General features: G+C 43.8%; 1 protein-coding gene across 2 annotated transcripts in view; it reads left to right on the top strand.

Annotated features, from left to right (window-relative positions):
- ptpn4a (protein tyrosine phosphatase non-receptor type 4a) overlaps positions 1 to 27,817 on the top strand; it is a 76,658-nt gene that overhangs the window by 8,724 nt on the left and 40,117 nt on the right. For both annotated transcript variants that reach the window (XM_075478955.1, XM_075478954.1), the window contains exon 2: positions 26,092 to 26,246. In XM_075478955.1, coding sequence (XP_075335070.1) covers positions 26,109 to 26,246 — 138 coding nt within the window. In that variant the 5' untranslated portion in view covers positions 26,092 to 26,108. The remainder of the gene's footprint in view (positions 1 to 26,091; positions 26,247 to 27,817) is intronic.

The raw sequence follows: 27,817 nt of genomic DNA, 5'->3' as shown, positions 1-27,817 counted from the left end.
GGCAGGACTCATTTGTGAGCCATGAGATTAAGCTTGCTAGATTTATATTTTACTGCAGTGGTCAGATTAGGAGAGTGCTACATAGAGACATTAAAAGATTACAACACAATCAGTGATGATCTCCGGGTATGAAAAGGATGACCAATTGGATTTTAAAGGGATAGTTCGCCTCTTTTGAATGGAAGCTGTATGACATCCCATATTAGCAATATCATTTATGAAGATTTTCTTACCCCCCGCTGCATCCTGTGAGCGGAGTTCCAGCTGAGTTTTGGCGTCCACGAAGGTAGTCCGGCTAGTTGGCTGGGGCTTGAAAAATAAAGCGTCTTGCTTCTCAAAAAAATATGCGTTCAAAAGAGTAATACATTTGCATCACAAAATCGTTTTGCATGAAAAAGTCAGACCTCACTTCGCTTGGCGGTATTTTTGCCTCCCGTCAAGCCACCTAGCGATAGCCGCACCTGTTACGGTGTTTGCTGCTCGGAAGCAGGGGAGTGCTCGGTCTGCTCTTCGGTCTACACAGTTTACATTGGATGCCAAAACTCAGCTGGAACTCCGCTCACAGGATGCAGCGGGGGGTAAGTCAATGTTCATAAATGATATTGCTAATATGGGATGTCATACAGCTTCATGTCAAAAGAGGCGAACTATCCCTTTAAAGGCAGGGTAGGGGATCTTTTTCTGGAACATTTTTTTACATATTGCTTGAAATACTCTTCACACCCCCATTGCAACCAATTAATTAAAAGTTTTGACACAAATATGAAAAGTTTTAGTGGCCTCTAGAACGTACAATCTAGGAAAAACACTATCCAATCATTGTGAACGGACTGTTCACAATGATTGGATTCTGATGCCGTCTATCAAACTGCAATCTGCTCCTCCCTCCCCCTCCTCCCCCCCGTGCGCGTACCCTGCTCCGTGAACGAATTACACGTCCAGAAGCTAGGCAGGAAGCTAAACTAGAGCCAGCTTGGCTAGCACCTAGCATTATTAAACGTATAGTTAGCATAAACTAAATACTAAATACGGCAACGATCGATGCTTGCTGTCAGAACAGCGCTCGTGCACCTTCGTGCTCGTGCGCGTTCATGTACTCTAGAGGCGTGCCTTCGGGGGGAAAGTGAAGAAAAGGGTTGGGACTTTTTACCTGTGTATTTTCAAAATGCAGCTTCGCTGGACTCAAAATCCAGGATCTCCTACCCTACCTTTAAGATAGAAAACCCATTTGAAACCGTGCTCGACTTTTGTTGCATATAAGATATTCCCCATCCTTCCTGATTTCTCTTCAGTCCCCTTTTACAGAGATCCCTTTGTGTCTGCCATTTTACTCATCTTATAATTCCATTGTCCCTGGTATCAAACATCAGTTCTAAATGATTCTTGTTGAGTTGTCGTCAGAAACACGACACCGCTGAGCTCCTGGGCAGTTGAGTCACAGCTGTAAATTCCCCATTTCCTGCAGTGCTTTAAAGACATTGATACAGTATGGCTCAGTTTAGCTGTTGTGGACTGTAGCTGAGACTCGAGTTTGAGAGGCAGCAAACTGTAGCAAAGCAGACGGAAAAATGTGCTGATGATGAATGTACTTGTTTTGTCTAATAGGATAAGGCTGTTAACACAATGGGACAACATGGCCAGAATCTGTGGTGTTTTGCACCTGTCTTTGTGAAAGTCAGGGGCTTTATCTGTCTAGTTTCAGGGTTTTACAAATGTAGTCAGAACCTGTTAAGCCTGAACAAAACATATTGTGATGAATTGATGAACTGATTTTAGTCCCGTCTAATGTGATTTTAAAAAAACAACAAATCTTAGGAAACTCTTAAACTGATACTTGAGTCCCAGATTCCGTTCAGAACATATCTGAATGCTTTTTTTCCACCTGAAAGAGAGGTTTCTTCTCTGCTTTTACAACCCTCAGGTATGTGAGTACAGCTGGTTCCTTGCTCTTTACTCAGTTATGCTCCAGCACATGTTTTGGCTTGTCCTTTCCCTCACTATCATCCCCTAAAATGCATACACACAATGACACATATGCTTGAGTATGCTTCATACACTGCAGTCACATGTACGTGCCCCTTGTGTGCTTACTTGCAGAGAGCTGTTGACCCTCTTGCTGCATAGCCATTATACCTGCCACATGGGCTTAAATGCTAAATGAGCTGAGTGTGTCTGTGTGTGAGCTTCAGCTCCTCAGGTCTGCCTTGTAACAGCTGCTTAAAGAGCTTTGAATACCTCAGGAGGGCAAAGGACACAGTTGGTTAAGAACAGTGGGTCAGAGCCAAAATTGGCCTCCTCATTTGGTCCGGTCCCAGTTCTGATGGTGTTGATTGTTGCATGAGGCTGTTAGTTATGTTTTGGCTCTATCATGTAATAAATAAAGAGTAGAAGGTTTTATATTGGTTAGCTGTGTTCTCTTTTTCAGCTGAGGAAGGTGTTTTTGTGTGGCACCTTCCAGTTATTTCTGGGCCGTCACAGTTTACTTAGTAAAACTGAGTTTTATCCGTTGCATGTTTTTCTTGGGGATATGTGGAGGAAGCGCAAAGTGATTCCATATCCAACTCAAACACAGAGGGCACAGGACATCACTACCACCGTTTTTATTTCATACTGCTGCCAATGACTTCACTGTCAGGCTTTTTTTTTAATGCTCAACTTGTCCAAGGCGAAGCTTTTTGTGAATTCCTCCTCTCATTAATTTCCTCTGCTGAGCCAACAGACATGGGCCAAGTATGGATGTGGGCTGTGAAAATATTGTCATGGTTCGCAGGAGGGGATGCAGCGAGGGGCGACAGCATGCATAAACTGTTGTGCTCTTCTGCTGACATTTGGGCCGGCCCCAACCTTTATTAGCTTGACCTTGTAGCCTGAGGAGAGGAGTTAACTGTTCCTCAAGCTATCTTCTTTTTTACCTCGGTGAATGTGGCCTCATTTCAGAAGCTTTTTTTTGTTTGTTTGTTTTAGAAGTATGCAACAAAAATGTTCTTGCAAAAGTGCTTTTTTTTTTTTTTTTTTTTTTTTTTTTAAAAAGTATTTTTTTGGGCTTTTTATGCCTTTAATGATAGGACAGTGTGAGAGAGACAGGAAGCAGGGGGCAGAGAGATGGGGAAGACACGAACCGGGGCCCGCCGCATCGAGGACCAAGCCTCTGCACATGGGGCGGCCGCTTAACCCACTACGCCACCGACCGCCCCCTTGCAAAAGTGCTTTTAACAGTTAAACAGTTCCAGTCAAAGACCCTGAGTGTGTCTGAGTATTGTGTTGATGTACAGAAGATATTTCCTCATGTGAAATTTGATCTAAAGATGGCCAATTTAATTACATTTCTAGTTGATGCATTGTGTTATGGGGACCTCCTGATCTTAATGTGCCTTAAGGCTGATTCTTACTCGGCGCGACCTCGCTCATACTAGCTGGTCGCAAATGGCGCAAACGGTCACGTGTCCCAAAATTCCGCCACGCCCCCCGTCGCAAGCTAGAAAATCCTCGCGCGGCGCAAGGGCGCGCACACAACTTTTTTTCTGACTTCACGCGCGCTCAACTGGAAACAGCTGACCAAGAAAAAGAAAAAATGAACACTGCAGAGACCGCGGTGACTGAGAGGGTGCGCCTCTACAAACATCTGTACGACACGTCTATGAAGTTACACTGGGACAACGTTTGACAAAGTTTGTCTTGTTGCAAAGGACGAACATCCCACCTTCTCTTCTGTTTTTGCCGCAGCCGCTTAGCTCTGAGATACATATACAGTTCTACACCCAGAGTAAATTCATTCCGCATCAGATGTGCCAGCCTCTGCTGACGTGACACCACAGGTGGCATTGTGTATGCTTTCTTCGTATGCTTTTCAGCTTGTTTCCTCAACAGTGACGCTCGCTGGTCTGGAGAGAACTGCAAATGTGACGCATTCTCGGCGCAAACTGCGCTTATGAGCTGAAGGAACTGTGAAGGGGCTGGCGCTTTCGATGACGTCATTAATGGTTCTCGAGCCAGAACAGTTGCGCGTTTGCGCCGAGTATGAATCAGCCTTTAGCTGGGAGCTGGGAACTATAGACCGCTATATGTGGTTGGCTACCACTGTCATGTCAGACAGAAACAAGGCCACAGCGCAGCTTTTCCCTCCAAAGACTTTGTAGTGAGCTGCAGAGTCAGCCTTTTGTGACAAATGAATGCTTTCACAGTGCAACAGTGGATATCACGTGCAACTCTGTTGCTCCAGTTTGACCTTTTCTTTCTGTGAAGATGTACACATTTTTAAAGCATTTTTTCTTTATCTAACTTGTCGATACAAATGCAATGTGTTGACTGTGTTGTACTGCTTTTTGTGTGAATAGATAACAGTGTTGCTTGTAATTTTCACCACACTGAAACTGTGGTTTAACGGTTTCTTTCACCCCCTTTAAATGGTTGAACTCAAAGAATTTGGCTTTGAACATTTTAGAGGTACTTTGAACTTTTTCAGTAAGTAGGTATCAACACAATCTGGATCTCTCAACAGTTACCTGCAGTGCAGGTAACTGTTGAGAGATCCAGGTCCTGCACAGTTAAGTTGAGCTGCGGTTGGACGTTTGATTTGACCACTGTTCGTGTCCCTTTGGTCAAAAGAGAGGAATCAAGTTACCGGCTGAAGTATGCCCGGCACCGCAATGCTTTGGAGTGTGTGAGACAGCGTTCAAGACATTCCTCTGCTTCTAACTTTCTCTGTGGGAGTTCATTGTACATGTAAGTGTGGTTGAAGTCTTTACATTACTTGAATGGTGATTTTGTTAGACGACGCTGTGGTTGTGAAATCATTCATTTATGAGAGCAGAGTGACAATCTGGAAATGCTTTAAGCAACACAAAGTGTTGGGTTGATTTTCCATCTTAATTTCTGACCCATTTAGCCATCTGACAAAAGGCCCAGAACAATAAGTGAATTAAGAGCAGCTTTATCTTTAAATTGGTTGTATTATTTTCCACTTAGCATTTACACCCAGGCCCTGTGCTCTCTGTGAAAGAGATAGGAGAGACGGTGTGCTACTTTCTCAGTCCTGAACTGAATTCAATATCTTGTTCGTTTTTACTTTGTGTCTACAGGCTGATAATCTACTCTACATCAACTTGGTTTGCCTGTGGGTGCCTACATGTAACATTTGTGTACTCAGAGGAAAAGGCGGGTGAAATGGACATTGTTAGGCTAATCATTTTCCTTTTATGTGTCAGAGATGAGAATGAGTGTGTATGTGAGAGACAAGGAGAGAAACAGGCAGTCTCACTGCTATTTTCTAGGGCAGGCCATCAGGCTGTGAGGCAGCAGGGAGGGATAATAACAGAAGCTGTTACATTCTTGTGGTTTCTCTGATTTCAGCATGAGGCAGGGGGCTGGCTCTGGCTGACTCATGGCTACTTTGCCTGCTTTCTCTCGGTCAGTCTCTGTGGCAATATATTACCCAAGAAGTAATACGTGACATTTCTTGGACACTTTAATCCAAAAACTTTAATTACAGGACCATAAAACTGCATATTTTAGCACCTCTTGCTCAAGCAGAACCTTGCTGACTGATTAACTCTAGCTGAGCCACTATTTATTTGGTCTTGTGTAGCTCCTGCCTAAGGTGCTGTTTACACATACCCGGGTATTTTGATAAACGCATATTTTCTAACCTTCGTTTGCAAAATAACTAGGTGCACACAGCCCCGTTTTAAAAAAAAAAAAAACACGTCTACATTGATCAGCATAAAAACGCTATCAAGAGCTGTTAAATTACGCCAAGCCTGACGGTGGCAGTGTTAGAACAATGAGAATTCCACACAAGCCAATCAGAAGCCTAATAGAGAACCGCTGACAGGAAGAACTTCGAAAGAATGTATTTCGTTGTTCCTATGTTTCCCAAACGTATTATGTGAGGTACTGGAACAGTTCTTCACACAGCAGTGATTTCCAGGCATGTTCTTGCAATTCCGGACTGTTTAAACTTACTGATTTAAAAACACACGCGTACACTGTAAACGAACGGAGAGAATGGCGTTTTCACGCTAGCATCCTGCCAACATGGCGGATAGGGGCGGGGCTCTGTACTATGACGACAACTCCTCATTCTCAATTGCCCAAAACTCCGTTTTTGTCTCTTTCAACCAGTTTATACACAAACGCTAAACGGAGTTTTTAAAAAATCTCCACTTTTGCTGGAGTTTTTTTTTTTTATGCCTCGTTTTCGGAGGAAAAAACTCCGTTTGTGTATAAACGAAAGGCACAAACGAAGGGAAAGGTCTTCGTTTATCAAAATACCCGGGTATGTGTAAACGGCACCTAAGAGTAGGTGATCCCCCTGCACAGCAGGAGCCAACGCTGATGTATCTGTACTGTTGGGGAATTTCAAAGGCTGAGTAAATATCAGTTATATGCTGGCCTTGATTGTGTAGTTCAGTCTTAGAATACAAGCATTCATCCCAGAGTCAGAAACTATAGGCGGTCATAAAAGGTAGGGTGCATGTATGTTTTAAATAAACCTTTCTGTTCTACAAAACAAAATGGTGGCCCTTGAAAAGTTTAATCTGTGTCATTGGCCCGTTAAAGCTGTCACCTGAGTCTGGGGTTGCACTAATCTTCTTGTGTGAAATCAGATTAATGCAGAACAGGCTAAATCAAGCGCTGTGTTTGTGAATCCAGGTTTGAGGTTGCGTGTATCAGGCCAGGCCTGCAGATGAAATGTCACCTTCATCACCACAGCAGGTTAGTTTTGTACGGTCATGTGCAGCAGTCTTGAGCTACCTCTTATTTTCTCTTTCTATTTTGCCAGGAAAACAGAAAATGGGCACACAATATGTGTTAGAAGAGACATTTAAAGAGCGGTTGGCTGTTCAAAGCCAAACCAGTTCTGAGCTGGAACCAACTTAGAACTGACCCCAGAACCAGTCCTGAACCAGTGATGGAATTGCTTCGGTTGAAAAGGGGCATACACAACCACCTCAGTGGCCCACCCTTGTGTTAGGAGCTTAAATGATTCACAGGTCGGTATAAAGTAATCTATGAAGGGAACAAACAAAAATAAAAACGAGCACATTCCTCTGTAACTGGTCTGCTGAACTGAAAATCAGTGAAATGTTCGAAGAGAAACTTAAAAGGACCTTTAAAAATCTTGGAAAACTATTGCTCAAGACCTCTTAAAAGATTGCATAAAAGTCTGGCTGCTTGGATGTGGGGGGGTCTTCAAACGTTTGATCAGTATTTTAGTTCTGGAGGCTGCTCTGCTGTGACACATTATTCTCCAAAGGCTTCTCCTGTGCACCGGTTTAGTGATAAAACTTCACTAAAGGCACCTGCTTCTTGCATATGTATCAACTGAGTATAGCACCAAAGCATTGACAACGATATGTTTTACACAACTATTATTCTTATCTTTGAAACCTCAGGGACAGGAGGTTTAAAAAAAACAAAGAGGACGAAATAGCAACAATTTTCTGTCAGTATTCTTCTACAGCGGCTAACCTTATTTTCCACATCGTGGCAATAATATGAGTGTCAGGTGGGCCCACGCTTTCCTGTTTTGGCCCTGTTTACCAACCACAATGTGTTCCACCCACCTCCATCTCTTCATCCTCACCTCGTCACACAAGCAGCGGCAGAGAGATATCCCTTAACACATCTTCCACACACATGCTTCTTGTTTTTTGTGCTACGAGCTGTTTAATCATCTACTCCACTCTTGAGTCGCCTGTTCTTCGTGGTCTGTGTTGCACGATTTAGCTGTCATGAAGTTTCAGTTTAATTTAGCCCCAAAAATATACCTGGGTTGAACAGTTTTATGGTTGTTTTTTTTTTTTTTTTTTTTTTTTTTTGTAGGTCTTCTGTCTTGAGTGTACTGTTAGCATTTGAAAATTTGGAGCACGGAGCCAAAAACACGGTGCATTTATGTAAGTGAGAGAATGTCTGCAGCAGCCAGGAAGGGCTGCTTTGAAATATTTCAGACAACAAACTGTAGCTAGTAGCTAAGAGATTTCTACTGAAGTGATGTTGACCAAAAAGATGATCAAAATAAAGCAGGAACACAGAGTAAAACTTAGGCAGGGCCTCAAGTTTCCTCCATTATGAGTGAAGCAGTATTCCTTTCACCAGTAAAATCTTCATCATGAGATCACTCACACACACACACACACACACACACACACACACACACGGACTATAACAGCAGATACAGTGTTGGAAAACATGCTCTCTGAAAATCTCTCAGAAGTGGATGTTGATGTTAAAGGAGGATAAACAGTTCATTTTTAGATATTTTTAAAGGAGCAGCTATGTTAGCATCTAGCATGGTTTAGCATATTGTACTGTGATAAATTAAAAAAACTATTTCTCTCTCATCCATTGTTTGCTCAAATCGAAGTGTTCGTATTCACTTCAGTTACTTTTTTAGGCAAATATGTGTGTATTAATGTGAATGGCCATGTTGCATTCAAATAACCTGCCATACATTTCTCGTCAGCATCCAGACGGAGCATTGACTCCCTGTCAGTGTCCTGTGCTGTTGGCCGTGCCATTTTTATATTATTGTTATCATTATCGTATCTTAGGTCATTCTCTGCCTTCCAGTTACACCTTAAGACCTCCTTGTTAAATATGACCAACGAATTGGGCAAATCCTGGCACTCTGTGCCTTTTGGAGGCTGTTTAATGCAGCTCTGATCAGCAGCAGGAGGTGCTGAGTTTCCAGGAAAATGACTTGTGTTTCCTCGAAAGGATTTGGCTGATCATAAAAGCCTCTTCCTGGAAGTGCTTCTGGAACTACCTGCTCCTTCTCTGTCATTTGAAATGTCAAACCTCTATTTAAGTCTCCATCTCAGGCTTCAGTCGTGTGAGAGGAGACTGAAAATGAAGAAATTTGAAATTTCACGAGATTAGTTCCGGATTTGGTTTAGTTTTTTGATCCGTCCTGATGGTTGATCAAGCAAATAATGTACCCGTGATAACTTTGTCACATATTACGTCCCAGTTTTTGTGAGAGACTGGCAGCTTTTGTTACTCCAGTAACCAGGCCTAAAAATCCTGATTGAATTGAAGTGGTATCTGTTTGTGGCAGAAAGTGCTTGAGTATGCGCTTCAAACCACATGCTTTTGAGTTGGATGTATTTGTCATCATTCACGGCTTCAGAATGTTTTTTGGCTTCAGGATAAATTAAATGCACACAAATGGATTTGATCATATTTGGTTTGTTTAATGTATTGTTCCCATTTAATTGACACATTAAAAGTAATACCTTGGCATGAGTTTAACATTTTTATTCTATATTCATTCTATTTTCTCATTTTACCTATTTTTATTTTTTTATTTTCATTAATCGTGTCCGGATAGTTTTTGCATTTTAAATGCTGTTTTTCTTTTTTTAAATCATTCTGATGTTGCTTTGACCTTCTTGCCCCTTTTTTTGTTATACTTCCATCACAGCAACGCAGCTGTATTTCGCTGTCTTTGAGCAGCAGGATGGGTTGCACACTAGCAACTTAGTGACTTTGTGTTCATACTTTATAAAACTGCCATGTGTTGGGCAAATGATGGTCATTTTTCTTTTTTCTTTCCAAACCGCTGCAGAGCAGCTGCAGCCCTACTGTCGGCTCTGAATAGAAACACTTTCCTTATTTTTTTTTTGCTAAAATCATTAAAACACACCTTTAAGCTGGCTATCATCTTGTTAAAGCTAAAAATGTGAAGGACTGTTTTTAAAACAGTATGACAGCTACAAGGGAAAACAAGTGGGACATTTATTGAAGGTATTTTCTCTTGTCTACTCTCTCTTTTTACTTTTCAAATAGATTGTATAGAAAAGATGGATGTAGCCACCATGATGTCAGCTCTTTGTCTGTTTATCATTTTTGAAGCTTGAATCGTCATCATTTTGTCACCATCATGAGAACCCGTAAACACATGCACCATCGCACGGCTTTGTGAGCGCGACGGATGTCCGTCGTTCAGGTGGAGGAATGAGTGAAAACCATGAAAAAAATGAACATATAAATCCCAAATGGGAAAGTGATTATTTACCCCACAAACAAACATCCAAAGTATGTGTGAATGTGTCTCCGGCCTGTGTGTGAGAGAGGCTGAGTCAGCTTTATGGTTGCGTTTATGGTGGATTCCATGGATACTGTGAATAAACGGTGATTTTCAGTTTGTATTTGTATAACAGACCAAATGTAATGTTGTTTATTAGCTTGTGGAGCTATACAGAGATGTGATGTTGGGCAAATATACTTTCAGTGCCGCCTCCTGTTTCAGTGTTGCAGATGGAATAAAACAATCATTTGGTGGCAGTTTTCTTTTAGAAGTGCAGAACCAAAAACTATAATCCTAGAATGGCAAATATTTGGCAACGGCAGCATACATGCTAATAATACAACGTACAAATTCACCATTGGATTTCCAAACCATCTGGAAATTTGAATGGAAAATGCATAGGAACTCTGGTTTATCTATAATTTGTAAAGTCTAGCTGTGAGACTTCATGTTGCATTCAAGCACACCTCGTAAACTCATTTATGTCTATATTGAGATGGCCTTGACTGTTTTAAGAATACAATATTCCATTTAATTTGTTGAATGAGTGCAGCTACCATTGGTTTCTTGTTCCTTTCTCATATTGAAATCATGTATCAAAGCAGTTTAAAAATTAAGTTTGAACTCTTCTTTTTTCTTTTTCCATTAACTTCTGAAATGTCCTTTTTTAGGAAAAAAAAATATATATACTGATGAGTAAAATAAAGTAGAAGTTCTACTTTGATTTTACAATGAGATGTTAAATGTATGATGCTTATTCTCAAAGGTATTACCTGCAGCTCGCAGATGTGGTTGGAGTAGCTTACACAACTGAGTGTGCGGTTGATTGTAAAGAACCGACAGAAATTCTTCAGTTTGTCTGTGTAATTCAGTGTTGGGGGAACCCAGAGGTCATAAAACCGAAAACCCACGCGGGCTCAGGGAGGACATGCGGACTGCACACAGAAATGCTGCCGTCAGCTGCAGCAGCAGGTTGGAACATTTTGCTGTCGCAGTTCTAATCGCTGTACCACCATGCTGCCTCATTATTTATCAGAAAAGAGACTCCCGGACACACCCTTTACCCCCGCAGCTGCTGAAAAGGAGTGGGGAGGGGCTCAGCGTTTTCTCTCTCTGTTGCAAGGTAAAACTGTGTTGTCCTGGTAACCAAGTCAGAAGTTTTCTGCTGTACACATTTGCCAACAAGTGCAAACAGCCCAGGCTGCAGCGTAGCTGATCCCTTCTTGCCTGCACTTTCATTTATGGTTGGGACCCCTCGTGCTCTGTTCCTTTCTGTCTTCCTCGTCTTGTCTCCTCCTGCTCTATTCAAGCTAAAGACTTTGGAACATGGTATGTGCTAAATGGATTGTTAATCTGAAGAAGATGGACAAAAATAAAACTGCAAACACGAGCTGCTGGAGGGTCACCCAAACCGCCTAATGATCAGCATAGAAACTACATTTGCACACACGCAGTAGTTGCAAAAGCAGCAGTTTTGGTTGCAGTCTGTAATATTACTTCAGGTTTTTTTTTTCTTTACTGTAGACCAGGGCTCTAAAGTGCGACCAATTTGGTCAATGGTGCGCCTAAAAAAAATCTCAGGTTGCACCGGTGCAACCTAGCCTGGGCGAAAGCCGACTGTTGACTCCGTCAAACAGTCTGGAAAAACCCAAGAGGAATTTGTTCCCATGGAGGGTGGGACCTTACTCAGCAACTTAAATTCATTGGAGTTCCCTTAACCAATCAGTAATGTTTAGAAATGACGTAGGTTATGCGCCGAGGTTCACGCTTACTCTCGCGAGGCTCTAGCTCGCGAATCACGCTTCCCACATCCGCTTTCATTATACCGGGTTGCAACAATAACCACCATGGGCTAGACTTTGTTTACATCGCGGAGGCAATCATTATTTAAGATCATGGATGTCAATGACGTGCCGATTTTGTAACGGTAATTTGAAAGTTGGAGGGAGAATAACAAACTCCAAACTTTTATTTCAAAACGTTTATTTCCGCTGCGGTTGAACTACAATTACATGGACTACAATGGACTCCGCGCGTGAGTTCTGCGTCACCACTCTCAACTGTTTGCTGATTGGCAAAACACTGAGCGAACCGAGGTAGGGGGATTGGGCCAGACTGTGTGCGGAGCCAAAATCTTGGGCGGATGTACGTAGGATGGCGTCGTCAGGCTAGGTGCAACCACCCATTCGAGAAAAAAAAAAAAAAAAGTCTAAGCGACTCTGAAAGTCTCCCTGTGGTTCAACAACAGACACACATTAGACCCATATCGTGGTCTAAACCAATCAGAGATGGTGAAGGGCGGGACCCCTTCTGATTGGCCCGTGTACGTGTGTACGTTTGAACACGTGCTTGCTAGTCAGACAGAGAGGTGATAAACAGTCGATGTAGCCGCGGGTGATAAGATGAAAAGAATGATTGACAACTTTTTGGTTAAGTTAAGGCCTGATTCGTCCGAAAAAACCCACAACCAATGCTCTAACACGGAGCCATCAACCTCCCACGTTATGTCAAGCCCAGGTCCAGAGCTAGCATCCGGAGCTAGCATCAGATAATGAGCCACATACGATCGACTCCGAGCCAGAACCAACTGAAATTAAAAGGGGTAAAGTGTATACATTTCTAAGAGAGTGTCTTGACCAGTTTACCTGGCTAAAATACAGTAAAGCCGATAATATAATGCACTGCATTTACTGTAAAGTGTGGCAATAGTGCATTTGTGACTGGTTCTAATACATTTCGAATTGAAACGCTGAAAAAGCACAACGCATCTATGAAACGCATTACCTGCTCAGTGTCCCCTCTCCCCGCTGCCTTTCAGCGGCAGGCAGCAGCAAACAGAGATGATAATCAAGTTTAACGTTGCCGACCATATTGCAAAAGTTCCCTTCACTAAGTTCAAGTCCGAAATAATTCTTCAGAAGAAAAATAGCTTGAACATAAACCCGACGTACAGCAATGATGTCGCGTGCGCGCAATTTATAGGAGTCATCGCAGATACATTGGAAAAAAAGACGTCTGTGCTAACTGCGAACAGTGAGTACATGATCAGTAATGCGTCATTCTGTACGGCCGTATCTTGAGGAGAGGAAGACCGGTGAATATACTGATATAATATATAACCCAACTACAGGAGTTGGCCACCCGTGGGGCATGTGACTCCAATGGAGGATAGTCCATAAGACATTGAGATGTTCAGTTTGAAGCCCTTAAAACACTTGCAATTTTAATTTAGACTTTCTTTTTATTTAATTTATCTTGAGATGTTTTAAGTTTAAATTTCAGGCCAGTGAAGCACTTTAAGCACCAACACTTTTTCAGTAAGTTGAGTTCAGTAAGTTTGTAGAATTGTGTTTCAAATAAAGAACTTTATTTTGACCAGATTGCTAGTTAATAGACATATATGGACAGCAAATTTAAAATAAATAAAGTGAACCTGTAAAACTGCAGTGTTAAATGCAATGTGTTTGAAAATTTGGGTGCACCTAACTTTTGTGCTGGTGCACCTAAGAAAAAAAGTTAGGCGCACCAGTGCAACCAGTGTAAAAAGTTAGTTTAGAGCCCTGCTGTAGACCTACTGCTAATGCATAGTCGGATTATTCTTCGAGCAAACAATAGTGTTTATTGCAGAATTACTGTGAAAGTGACTGGAAATCTTTGTATGCAGTCTTTGCTTTCTTTGACTTTTCTCAAATGGTGTCTGCCTAACAGTCATTTTGTGCTTTGATTGTTGCTTAAAAGCATTACTGAAGCTACTTTCATGCTATCAAAGTGCACACAGCATCAAACTGCTTGTGGCTGCATAATTCCATTCATATTTCCAATGTGTGGACGCCCTGCTGCACAAACAGAGTTGCTCAGCCTTGAAACTGTTTTGACGCTGACTCTGTCATGTGACCTTGTTGTCATGTGACCTTGTTGCATCACAAGGCTGTGAAGACACAGGTGCATGCCATAATAACTGGAATCATAACATCAGTTAGAAATAAACTGGGTCGGAGTTTTGGACACTTCCATGATCAGGACTGAAAGATGAAAGAAAGAAAGTGAAACCTTCACTCTGCTTTTGTTGACGTCTACAGTATAATCTAGTTTTCTGGATACTTGTTACCTAATAGCTTGCATGGCATACATTACTCCTGACAATGGTGCATTTTGTGTGTATCTGTTAGTTTCTGGGAAGCTACATAACTGTCATTCTTTGTTCATGACTCCTCATCACCAGCAGACATTCACTGCAGTTTCTCCTACCTCCCATACAGGAAACAGTTTTACTTATCTATGCAAAAAGGCCACATTAAAACTACTGAATCCTTTTAAATCATCGCCCTACATTATAGAGAATAGTCTCAAAAAGTATTTCGAACTCTAAATGCCCTTTAAGACAAATAATGATGACATTTTACTGTTTTATGGCAGAACTTTTGTCTCAGTTTGGTAGCGATATTGTTTTGAGTGCAAATCTTAAAGATTCTTTTATTTCCATTCAGTGATAATTTGTAACACAGGCTGATTTCATTTTTAAACGTGATGCAGTCAGGTGTCGATGAACACAAGATCTTCTCAACAAGATGATAAACCAGCCGGTATTATATTTTAAAAGAACGATCCCAGTCCTGCTTCTGACTAATGAAAAGACACGCTGGTTCAGACGGAAGGTGTCAGACTCCGGGCGTAGTTTCACTTTGAACTCTCCTCATTGGGCCCAAACATGCGTGTTGTGGCTAACTCAACCTGGTAGCAAGAGGGTGTGTGCTTGGAATAGCACACCTGACTTCCCTGCTGGTGAGGTAGGAATGTCCACGGCTGGAGGGGATGCGGGTGCAAATATGTGGCGTGTTCAGAACATGAGCCCTGGTTCCATTTAAAGGTGCCAGCATCAGCAGAAAAGGAAAAATCAGAGGAATGTGCTGCTTTAATCAGACGTGCATCTATGTTTCTCTGCTTCTCTTTGTGTGTTAGAGGTTTGTGTGCAGCTTCAGCACAGAGGAGGGCCTCTTTTTGTATAAATGAGGGAACACTGTCCCACCGGTGGCTGCTTAGCCTTTTTCCATGTTTTTCCCTTCTTTACAGAATATGTAAAACCTTAGAGGCTTCTCTTTTAATTGTTAAAAGTATTTTATTTATTTTTTATTATTCTTTTCCAGCTAAAGCATGATTGCAAGGGAATTCAAACAGTAAAAAAGCACTGGAGCAGATATGTAAAGATAATCATGCTCTTGGTGGCCACCTGAGAAAACCCCACTTTGACTCTTTTGACTCGCCTGCAGAAGTACGGGTGAGACACAAAAAGGATTCCTGAACAGGAGTTCTTTTATTTTTCTAAATAGATGAAAGTGTGACAGTTATTTGAATTATGAGCAGGTGTGATACTTGTTAGCTGAAAGCAGGAAACCTCAAATTGTGAGCTTTTTCCTTCACTGCCAGGCAGCCACCACTGTGACCTTTGTGCTGTATATAAGTTCAAAACAAGTGAAGCCACATGGAGTTTGTGCATAGCACGAGGAAATAAAGCGCATCAGCCTCTCAGCAGCTCTGACATTATCTGACTGAAGAATTTTGGCTACATTGCACTGTCAGTTAAATGTTACCCAATTCCGATTTTTTGCTCTCATGTAACACAGATCGGATATGTTTTTTGACCATGTAAATAGGACAAGGACGCATGCATTCGGATATTTTGAGATCGGATACAGGAAATTGTGGAAATTTATCAGATACGAATCGGATATGTGACAATGCGACCGCCGTGTAAACAGGCAGATCGGATATTCTTACACATTGGTTTCCACACGTCAACCTCGGAGGACGGTCTGTAGCTCATCAGCTCGTGGAAGCTGTATGTACCGATGCCACAACTCGTCTCGCACGACTTGGCAGAAGTTGTTTACAATCAGGCACACTGATGCGTTGCTAATGCCAAATAGGTGAGCTAATGTGCGATAGCCTGCACCTGTTGCGAGCCACCAAAGAGCGACACCGACACGCATTTTCAGTGGAATCGCCCGACGAAATGTGGTGTCTTGGTAGGAGAAGAATGGGGACAAACTCTCGCACAGCATACCAAAAGTTTGTCGGCTCATTCTAAAATTGCTGACCCACTGCTCTTCATCAAAGCCCGCCACAACATTCTCCCACCAGTCCTGGGATCGGTCTCGCACCCAGACACACCTCTGAACAGCTGAGGAGGCAATAATTGCAGCGTGTGCACAGGATGCAATAATGGCCCTTTTCCTCCTTCTCTGCCTTAAAATCCTGCCAATGTTGGGCGAACTTCTCATGTACCGCAACACTAGCATCACACCTGTGTCAACGTCGTCCATTTGCCTCAGCAGTAGAGTTTGGTAAACACTTAAGTAGGCATGCGCGATGTTTCAGGTGATAGGCAAGTGTAATCGCGTGAATCAGATATGAGTCACATTATTAAAGTACGTGTAACCACACGTAAAAAAAAAAAAACGGATTTAGGCAAAAAAAATCAGATCTGGGCATCAAGACTTGCAGTGTAAAAGTAGCCAAAGTGTGATGTTTCCTCAGGTCAGCTGCTGTCTTTGCAGGCTCATAAACAAATGTTGTGTGTGTGTGTGTGTGTGTGTGTGTGTGTGTGTGAAATAGATGAACATTTGGTTGTTTGTTGATTTAAAATTTTTAAGATTTAAACAGATTTAAGAATCAGAGAAATAAACAAACGCTGGACAACTTGGAACCCTGTGTGAGCACTTCTGCCATAGAAATTAATTCTATAGATCAGGGATGTCCAAAGTCGGTCCTCGAGGGCCGCTGTCCTGCAGGTTTTAGATGTTGCCCTGCTTCAACACACCTGATTCAGATTAAATGGATCTCTTCAACAGATTGTTAAGTTCTGCACAAGCCTGTTAATGTTGTCTTGATCTGAATCAGGTGTGTTGAAGCAGGGCAACATCTAAAACCTGCAGGACAGCAGCCCTCGAGGACCAACTTTGGAAATCCCTGCTATAGATTGTTGGAAATGTGCAGTGTTATTCTTTTCCCACTTATTTACAAAATGGATTTACAATATACCATTACAGTCATTTGTGCATCTTGTTTACTCCTATTATCAATTTTGTGTGCTTAAATAACTGCATAGGAAGATGAATTGAATTCATTTGGCTTTGCTCTAAGAGGCATATGCATGTAAGTAAGGTGAAGAATGAAGGATTGGCTGGCAGTGAAGGGATGTGTAGCAGGCAAAGCGTGTAAAAGATCAAACTGGAGTGGAGAAAGGAAAAATGTTGAATCACTTAAGGGCAGGGAAAAGGGGAAGGATTGAAAGATGTTTTGAAGGTTGGGGGAGACTAAGGGAGTACTGATGTGGTACTGATGGCTCAGAATGAGCTGAACGGTTTCTGCCAAGAATTTGCATAACGGACCCACAGTTAAGAACAGGTGAAGAAATATCAAGGAACACGAGGAAAAGAGTTTGAAAGAAATTTGTGAACGAGTAGGTTAAATGGTGTTTCTATTGTTGGGTCAGAGATTGTTCTTTACTCCTCATACTGAGGCCTTTGTCTCTGCTTGGATAAGCCCTTTACTCAGCAGGCATGTGGCCTTAAAGGAAATCTTTCAGGGCCAAAACTGTTATTTATTCAACTTGTTCTTTTTATTCTAAGCAATAACAGCTAATGAGTGTCCTAATGAAACGAGAACACTTTGGATTCAAAACAAGCTCATTATGGTGAAAAGAAACCCGAAATGTTATGTTCTATACTTTGTACCTTTCATGGCTCTGTTTTCATACAGGAAATAAATGAGGATTTTCTTCAAACTTGAATTGAAATGGTCTATTTGGTGCGTCATCAACAGTAAAACCAGTGGCTTGATTAAACGGGTCCCTCTTGTACTGTACTTCTTCCAGATGTGCAATCAAATGATAAGTCAAATCAACAACTTTAATGTTTGTCCTGTTCCACAAACAAGTCCTGAATGTTTTGTGTTCTGCCAAGACTTCACTGCCGTCAAGCAAAATACCAACTGATACACCGAGAGAGGACGGACCCCTCTCCCTCATTTCACTGTGAATGCAGTGAACATGTCAATTCTCAGCCATAAAGTCTGTGCTTTGTTGGCAAAGTTTTTGGCTTCACTTCCTTATCTGTATATCTGTATCTGTTCTCTTCTGACTCCACCAATCGCATAACGAGCAGCACCATTTGACTTTAGCATCAGTGCAGGCCACACATGACGAAGCCTACAGCAGATCGGAGGTCATTTGCTGCCCACATTCCTTCAGCTGCATCTCTCACACCTTTTAACACACAAGCCCATTTTTAATGTTGTTGTTTTTGTTTGTTTTTCCTCATCAGTCACTTCTAAGAACACGCACAGACAGAGAGAGACAAACATGAAAATGGTGGTGTACATACACAAAGCAGAGGTAAAGAGCAGTGGGTGATCGGGGGAGTGACGTGTGAAACACCCAGGGGGGATGTGGGTTGTGAGGAGGGGCAGGTAGAGGATGGGTGACGAGTGCGAGAACATTCACAGGAAGCGTTGATGTTTCCTCCCTCCTTCTTGAGCAGATCTTGTCCTGCAAAAACACCACAGGTCAGGTTTTGTTCTTTTCAATTCCGTTGCTGTTTATACATGCAACACTTTTATGTTCCAATTTAAGTGAATTTCATTTTTCTTTCTGTAATTGACCACCTGTTTGTCTATGGCCTAGTTCTCTTTATAAAAAACTATAGAGCAATTATTAACAATTCCCCATGGATATTAAAATGCAAGCCTCTGAATTCAGTTGTTCCAAAGCAATACATAAGGACAAGAAAACCATATTTATAACACGCCTTTGAGTTACTTGGAAGAAACTGGCGCATGAATGAAAATTTATGGGACAAATGAATGTGTATTGGAAAGGCTTTTGTCTTTTTTTTAACAGACTTTTTTTGGCTTTTGTGTAAGTTTGTCTTTGAGGACTTTTCTTCAGTTGGGTACAAGCATGGCTTGTATGTGTTGGATGTGTTTGTGTGAATGAGTCTCGGCTTGACTTTGATGATGGGTCACGCGTGTGTTTTTATGTTTTTGTTTTTGTGCTTTTGTTAATAAGTGCATGTTTGTGTTCACGGATGCGCTAAATATGAGGACTTTATATTCCCGAGAACAGACAGGATGGCTGCTGGACCGTCTGTATTTGCAATAAGCTGAGAGGAGCCCACCAGCCAGGGAAGCTTCGGTGTCAAAGGCCCTCATATAGTACCAACACACACACACACGCTAAGATGCTCTCCTGCCTGTTGGTGAGCTCTGCTGACTGCAGGAAGCAATAATGGTAGCTTGCTTCTGGGGTTCCGGAGGCTTCTCTCAGGAGAGTGTGGCTGTCTTGTCCAGCTCAGCAGAGCAACGCTGAAAAGAACGCAGCAGAGCAGGAAATTTTAGAGCATTGTGAATAGAATGGAGTACAATAGAAAATGTCCCAATATTACAGGGCAGGAAGGAACACAGTAGAGAAAGACAAATGTTGTAATGAAAACACGGAACGCACAGGAAGTGAGCATGAAAAAAGATTCAGTGGTAACAAGTTGAAATTCTTCTCCCACTGAGAAGAGCTGAAAATACTTTAATAGTTGGTGAAAATATTTTTCAGAACAAATCAAATGAAATAAAAAAGGATAATTTAGCTTCAGGCCTGATGACCCCCCTGACAGAATCACAGAACATTTAACAAGGTTAACATGAAATTTTGATACAACATTGTGAAAACACTTAGTTGCAGATGTGTAATAGTACCGTCATGACATGATGTGGTGAGCACCCCCCCACCACATTGTAGAAGGATGGCAGTGCAGTGTGGCAGCTGAGACCTGCTTGAATAAAAGTCTGACTCTACAGTAATGTAAGCGCAGAGTAAAATATATTGCATAATGTTAAAGACCTGTCTAACCTTTCACATTGGATGCACCGGTGCCTCTAACTTAATGCTTCTCAATGCATCTGTAGTAAGTGTTACAGGTGAGCTTCTCCATGTTGTTATGAGGACATTTCTGTCACTCAACCAATTCTTCATGAGTAAAGAAAGCCACCTCGTTATTAGCTGCCTGATCCACAATGTGCAGCAGGAGGGGTTCGTGGGGGATTTCTGACAGTGCACAGATTTACAGCCAGGTGGACTCATCCCCCCACCCCGAGCCAACAGTGACCTGACACCCCACATGATTGGCTCAGACACTGTATGGGCATTGACGGTGTTTACAACTGACCAGATTACATGAGACGGGCTGCTTCTGTGAAACGGCTGCAGGAGAGCCAGACCACTGAAAGTCCCAGACAAGGAGACGGTCCACAGAATATCAGGTGCAACCAGTGAAAAACCAGTTTCTTTATTGGTTTGATCACACTTTGGAGTCCTGATCAGATAAAATCCCAAACACAGAACACTCTGTGGGGATAAATGAGACTGTGATGATTGCACACAATAGAGCCGATGCATTTCTGAGGATTATGGTCCTTTTTTAAAAGAGGAAAAAAACAAGCCGTAGACAGTGATGCAGCTTGTGGACTGTTTGTCAGAGCTCATCATCTTTGAGTCCCACAGCTCTTCCTACAATGGCGGGAGCGCCTCGCTCTGTTCCTCTTTCCTTCTGCGTGGCTTCATCTCTGTATCCGTTGATGCTCATCTTTCCCACTCTGACCCAAGCGCATGCTTGCCCGTATTTGTGGTTTTGTGCCTGTAATAGCACATATTGTGTTTGTGGTTGTTTCTGTGAGGTTGTTCTGTTGGCAGTCAGAACATATTGATCTGAAGGGTCCTACAGTACGACTAGTACATCTTGCAAATCACATACTTCATTTCATGCCACTGGTCATTGCTTTACCCACAAAACTGTTAGCAGAGGTGGCAAACTCTGTGGCCCACTGTTATGAATCAGACAAATAGTGACTAATCTCATCCTGTCATCTGTTTATTACTTGGTGACACTAAAAGATCACAATACTCCACATCACACATAGATTCTGATGTAAGGGGCCTTTGCTCTTTTCCTGTGTGGGCTGATTCAATGTAAGAATTTCCTGACAGCATCAGGGGTATCTTTATAGCACGGTTACACAGAAATGACATAATAGAATTATATCGGCTCTGAAGAATATTTGTTGAAAAACTAGTCATTATGTGTAACATCAATAGAATGCTTGAATATGTAATTGGATGGACACTCTTCTATGTGCTTTCTGTAACCGTTTAGCTCATTGATTGCAATGGAAATGGGAGCATGGGACTAATCATTGCAGGTAAATTCCACCAAAAAATCAAATGTATTCTTATGCTGTCTTACTTATGCCGGACAAGCCTTTGAGCTGGGCAGGCCAAGAAAAAGTCCGGGACTCTGCCCGTTTTCGAACACTTCTTGCATTAACATGCTGGTATTTTTACAACAGGGATATATCTGTGACCAATTTCCTCTTCGTTTGTATTTTTATGTGCTTCCTCAGTGGTTCTCAGGTCAGGAGGCATTTAGTGTGACCTTTTTACCAAGAACTTTGACAGAGTAATTACTGTATTTTCCGGACTATAAGTCACACTTTTTTTTTTTCATGGTTTGACTGGTCCTGCCGGTCCAGGTCAGGTGCAACTTATATATCAAAATATATATAATTGAATATGTTTTTAAATGCTAATTCATACTGACTGACATGAACCAAGGCTTAAACATTGCTATCTACAGCCGTGAGAGGACACTCGAGGCTCGTGACAACTATAAGCTGCTCCTGTACCTCTGAAACATTAACTTAAAGACACCTGAGACAGACTGAACACAAACAAAATGCCGCCAAAAAGAAAATCCTATTTTGCAGATTACAAACTGCAGGTAGTAAAATAAAATGTGTAATATAAAATATGGAGGGTCACAAGACCCTCTATGACGAAGAAAACAGTTGGACACCGTGTGCCCTTGCCCGGATGCGGGTCACCGGGGCCTCCCCCTGGAGCCAGGCCCATCGGTGGGGCCCGCCGGCGAACGCCTGGTGGCCGGGTCTGTGCCCGTGGGGCTCGGTCGGGCACAGCCCGAAGAAACTACACGGGTCCCCCTTCTGACGGGCTCACCACCCGTGGGAGGGGCCATGGGGGTCGGGTGCAGTGTGAGCTGGGCGGCAGCCGAAGGCAGAGACCTTGGCGGGCCGGATCATCGGCTACTGAAGCTGGCTCTTGGGACGTGGAACGTCACCTCTCTGCTGGGGAAGGAGTCTGAGCTGGTGCGCGAGGCTGAGCGGTTCCGGCTAGATATAGTTGGACTCACCTCGACGCATGGCTCCGGAACCAGCCTCCTCGAGAGGGGTTGGACTCTCTTCCACTCTGGAGTTGCCCGCGGTGAGAGGCGTAGAGCAGGTGTGGGCATACTTATTGCCCCCGGCTGTGCGCCTGTACATTGGGGTTTACCCCGGTAGACGAGAGGGTAGCCTCCCTCCGCCTTAGGGTGGGGGGACGGATCCTGACTGTTGTTTGTGCTTATGCACCGAACAGCAGTTCAGAGTACCCACCCTTTTTGGAGTCCCTGGAGGAGGCACTGGAGAGTGCTCCTCCGGGAGACTCCCTCGTCCTGCTGGGGGACTTCAATGCTCACGTGGGCAATGACAGTGAGACCTGGAGGGGCGTGATTGGGAGGAACGGCCCCCCCCGATCTGAATCAGAGTGGTGTTTTGTTGTTGGACTTCTGTGCTCGTCACGAACTGTCCATAATGAACACCATGTTCAAGCATAAGGGTGTCCATATGTGCACTTGGCACCAGGACACCCTAGGCCGCAGCTCGATGATCGACTTTGTGGTTGTATCGTCGGACTTGCGGCCGTATGTCCTGGACACTCGGGTGAAGAGAGGGGCGGAGCTGTCAACTGATCACCACCTGGTGGTGAGTTGGATCCGCTGGTGGGGGAGGAAGCCGGTCAGACCTGGCAGGCCCAAACGTATTGTGAGGGTCTGTTGGGAACGGCTGGCGGAATCCCCTGTAAGGAGGAGTTTCAACTCCCACCTCCGGCAGAGCTTCAACCATGTCCCGGGGGAGGTGGGGGACATTGAGCCCGAATGGGCCATGTTCCGTGCCTCCATTGTTGAGGCGGCCGACCGGAGCTGTGGCCGTAAGGTGGTCGGTGCCTGTCGTGGCGGCAACCCCCGAACCCGCTGGTGGACACCAGTGGTGAGGGAAGCCGTCAAGCTGAAGAAGGAGTCCTATCGGGCCTTTTTGGCCAGTGGGACTCTGGAAGCAGCTGATGGGTACTGACAGGCCAAGCGGAACACGGCCTCGGCGGTTGCTGAGGCAAAAACTCGGGCTTTGGAGGAGTTTGGGGAGGCCATGGAGAACGATTTCCGGACGGCCTCGAAGAGTTTCTGGTCCACCATCCGGCGGCTCAGGGGGGGGAAGCGGTGCACCGTCAACACCGTGTATGGTGAGGGCGGGGCTCTGCTGACCTCAACTTGGGACGTCGTGAGTCGGTGGGGGGAATACTTCGAGGGCCTCCTCAATCCTACCAACACGCCTTCCGATGAGGAAGCAGAGTCGGGGAGCTCGGACATGGGGCCTCCCATTTCTGGGGCTGAGGTTGCCGAGGTGGTTAAAAAAACTCCTCGGTGGCAAGGCCCCGGGGGTGGATGAGGTCCGTCCTAAGTTCCTCAAGGCTCTGGATGTTGTAGGGCTGTCTTGGTTGACACGCCTCTGCAGCATCGCGTGGACATCGGGAGCAGTGCCTCTGGACTGGCAGATTGGGGTGGTGGTCCCCCTCTTTAAAAAGGGGGACCGGAGGGTGTGTTCCAACTATAGGGGGATCACACTCCTCAGCCTCCCTGGTAAGGTCTATTCGGGGGTACTGGAGAGGAGGATCCGCCGGATAGTCGAATCTCGGATTCAGGAGGTACAGTGTGGTTTTCGTCCTGGCCGTGGAACAGTGGACCAGCTCTATACCCTCGGCAGGATCCTGGAGGGTGCATGGGAGTTCGCCCAACCGGTCTACATGTGTTTTGTGGACTTGGAGAAGGCGTATCTCCGGGTCTTGTTCACGAGTGAGGAACTAATGGAACAGGAGATTGACAGACGGATCGGTGCGGCGTCTGCAGTGATGCGGGCTCTGCACCGGCCCGTCGTGGTGAAGAAGGAGCTGAGCCAGAAGGCGAAGCTCTCGATTTACCGGTCAATCTATGTTCCTACCCTCACCTATGGTCACGAGCTGTGGGTAGTGACCGAAAGAACGAGATCGCGAATACAAGCGGCCGAAATAAGTTTCCTCCGCAGGGTGTCTGGGCTCTCAGATGAGGTGGCTCGGGCATCTGGTTAGGATGCCTCCTGGACGCCTCCCTGGTGAGGTGTTCCGGGCCCGTCCCACTGGGAGCAGGCCCGGGGAAGACCCAGGACACGTTGGAGAGACTATGTATCTCGGCTGGCCTGGGAACGCCTCGGGGTCCCCCCAAAAGAGCTGGAGGAAGTGGCCGGGGACAGGGACGTCTGGGCTTCTCTGCTCAAGCTGCCGCCCCCGCGACCCGATCCCCGGACAAGCGGCAGATAATGGATGGATGGATGGATGGATGGATGGATAAAATATGCAGCAGAAAGCTGATCACAGGCTGAAAGCAAGATGGCCATAGCTGCAGGACCGAGGCCACAGGTCGGTGCTTGAACAACGCGCTGCTGGGAGAGGCGCCTCAACGGCGCAGTTACGTCTCCACGCCCTGGTGCTTGCCAGAAGATGAATAGAAATTACTTTGCAGGCGGGCCTTCTTGGTGTTACCGCTTCATGCAACGCAACAGCCTCTGTCACAAACTATCAGCAGACTTCCAACTCATGTGCCACTTATACTCCGGAGTGACTTATAGTCCGGAAAATACGGAATGTTATGTGACCTGAGGTGCTGCTGAATGCGAAAAGTGCTTCTTCAGGACAGTTTCTATCATATTTTTATGTATGGATCACCCTTGATATTTTTAAAGAGAATAATCGCTTTAAGAAGTAATCATCCCGTAAGTGCGATCTTCTCCATGTTAAACATGTAGCCTGAATGTTTGTTGGGGAGAAAGTGGGCTGTCTGGCTGTTACTGGTGGCTGTGAGTATAGATTTGTATGTGTGAGTATGCATCGACAAAGAGCACGCCATCTGCCAGCGGTCATGGGGGTTTGTGTTGATGTGTTATGACAAGCAGCTAAGATACACAGAGAGCCCTCACTACATAAAAAACAAATCTGCTCACACAGAGCCATCAGTACAAATGCAGCAGCTCTAGATGATGGGCCCATGAACCCTCAGGGGTTATTGTCTCATGTCGTGGCAGATCACATGAAAATAATAAAGGCTGGAGGTGGACAGGAAGGGCAGAACCCTTTTTAATGGCATATGATATCCAAACGACTGAAAACACTGCCGCAGCGACGCCAAAATGAGAAGAAATCCTGTGGAACTCTCAACAAATTTCATCAAAGGATTGCAACGTTAATTAATTGTGGTGATTATAATTATTGTTTGCTGTTGAGGGAGAGGATCAGACTGCTTCCGGAATTAAGTAGCTTAAAATTGAACTGTTAATTATTTGCACTTGAGAGCATAAGAGACATAACTGTGCAGTTCCATCATCTACCAGCCAATCACGAGCCTCTCAAGTCAGTAATATTGATGATAGATTGATTCAAATGCTGAAATGAATTTAAGGCTCAAATTCATGTTGGAGTTATTAGAATTGAAATAGTTTATTTCTGCTTCCATATATCAAATCAGAGACCTGAAAAAGACCTATAGAACCTATAGAAGCGAGCCGGCTCTTTGACATTTTTTTCTCATGAAGCACTCATTCTCTGCTGCCGCACCGTGCTTGTACAGACTTGCATTGGTGCCTGGCTTCCTTCACTAAGGCATGTGGAAGAAAATACCCAAATTCATACTGTACGTTGCCTAATTGTACAGCGTAAGAATTCGTTTTTTGTTACCTGAAGCATGCTATCAGACTTTATGTATGCATTACAGACCGTTTTCACAGATCAGACCACAACATGGGGACACAGCTATGTTTCTTTATTCTGTTTTTTCCTCTCGCTCATCATTTTCTCCTCTCTGCTGTGTTGGTTGTTGCAGACCCTGGTAAGAGCGTGATGAGCGCGCGCTTCCGCTTGCCTGCTGGCAGATCCTACAATGTCCGGGCGACGGAGCTGGAGCGAGACAGGCAGCACACACAGGTTGTGTGCAACGTACTGCTGCTGGACAACACTGTCCAGGCATTCAAAGTCAATGTAAGTACTGCTCTTAAGTTCCTGTGTATATTTGCTGTAAATGATGAGGACCTGGGCTATAAGGACAAAGCAACTATTGATATTTTAGACATCAGTATTGTAAAATTTTCCCACCATTTCTGGTACACCGTCTCTGCCTTCTGTTTATTTTCACACAGTGGCCCTGTCAGTAAACCCACTGAGTCTCTTCAGTCTTGCTGATGGAAAAAGATTCTATTAATTTGGAAAGTACATATCACATATTTTCTGAAAGTCATGCAAAACCATTTTAATACATTCATTAAGTCACAAAGCAAATATATTCATTAAGTCACAATCTTCCTCCACTTCTTCCATTGCTGTAAATATCTCCACCTCAAATTGATGCAAGAGTAGGTGGTGGAAAATATGTGTGTTCCATGTGCTCCAGACAAGGTGACAAGCAGGCTTGTGACTGACAGTATGCCTGTCATCATGTGTTTGATCAAATATTAGAAGACATGAGCTGGGAAATTCCCTTTGAGTCAGAAAATACAATTCTTCTTTTAACATTGTTTTCTGACAGACCACATCCTGTTGCTGTGGAGGTCTTAGAGTGTGCACATTTGTATAACTGCAGAAATGCACGTGTTAAAGTGTATGTGCCATTCAATGAGTTGATTGGTGATAACCTGACAATTTTCCGTTTCTGCTCTTTTTAAAGTGTGATTTGCACTAAAAGAATTACTCATATTATTGAGAAAAAATGGCAAGCTTTCTAAAATGCATCAAACTTTAAATATCTAATTTGTTCATTCATTTTTGACAAAAGTACAAAGGAAATGATTTGTTTGTCTTCTGATCAACTTTCCAACGTATGCAGCCATATCAGTGAACTCATCTGATGTCAGAACACGTCTCTGCTGTCCTCCTGATCATCTGCGATGGGTTTGTGTTCAGAGAACTCTGACGTTTCTGTGTGTAATTAATATATTCAATTCATTTTTATTTATATAGCGCCAAATACAACAAATGTCATCTCAAGGCACTTAGATAGTAAGTCCAATTCAAGCCAATTGGAATTCAATTAATTAATAATAATCATAAGGGGGCCGCGGCGGCACTGTAACACCATTCAAAGGATATCTGTTGGAACAGGGAAACATGTTAATGACCACAATAATATCACATATACATAAAGAGAGTAAAGTGAGGAAAGGTGTGACAGATGAGGCCCCCCAGCAGTCTAGGCCTATAGCAGCTTAACTATTGGATGTTTCAGGATTACCTGAGCCATCCCTATTCAAGGTAAACACAAGAAACTTGTGCTAACGAAAAAATAAATAATAAAATAAAGGACCAGACTCGGTGAGTAATTCCCTATACTCCCTATATAGATCTGCTCCTCACACCGCAACAACCATCTTTTTACAGCCACAAGCTACCTCAGCCTCTCACCAACTGCACACCAGTCACAGCGGGGTGGGGATGCAAACCCTGGTTCGGGTAGGGGGAGAAATAAAAGAGGTAAGATAAGCGGGAATGGGATTCAAACCCTGGTTCGGGTAGGGGGTAATGAAAATATAGAGGGTGCCAGAGGTGGAGGCAGGACA

This window comes from Odontesthes bonariensis, chromosome 12 (genome assembly GCF_027942865.1).
Source record: "Odontesthes bonariensis isolate fOdoBon6 chromosome 12, fOdoBon6.hap1, whole genome shotgun sequence".
In the NCBI taxonomy this organism is placed as follows: domain Eukaryota; kingdom Metazoa; phylum Chordata; class Actinopteri; order Atheriniformes; family Atherinopsidae; genus Odontesthes; species Odontesthes bonariensis.
Note: the sequence above shows the minus strand (reverse complement) of the source record. Positions and strands in the feature narration are given on the sequence as shown.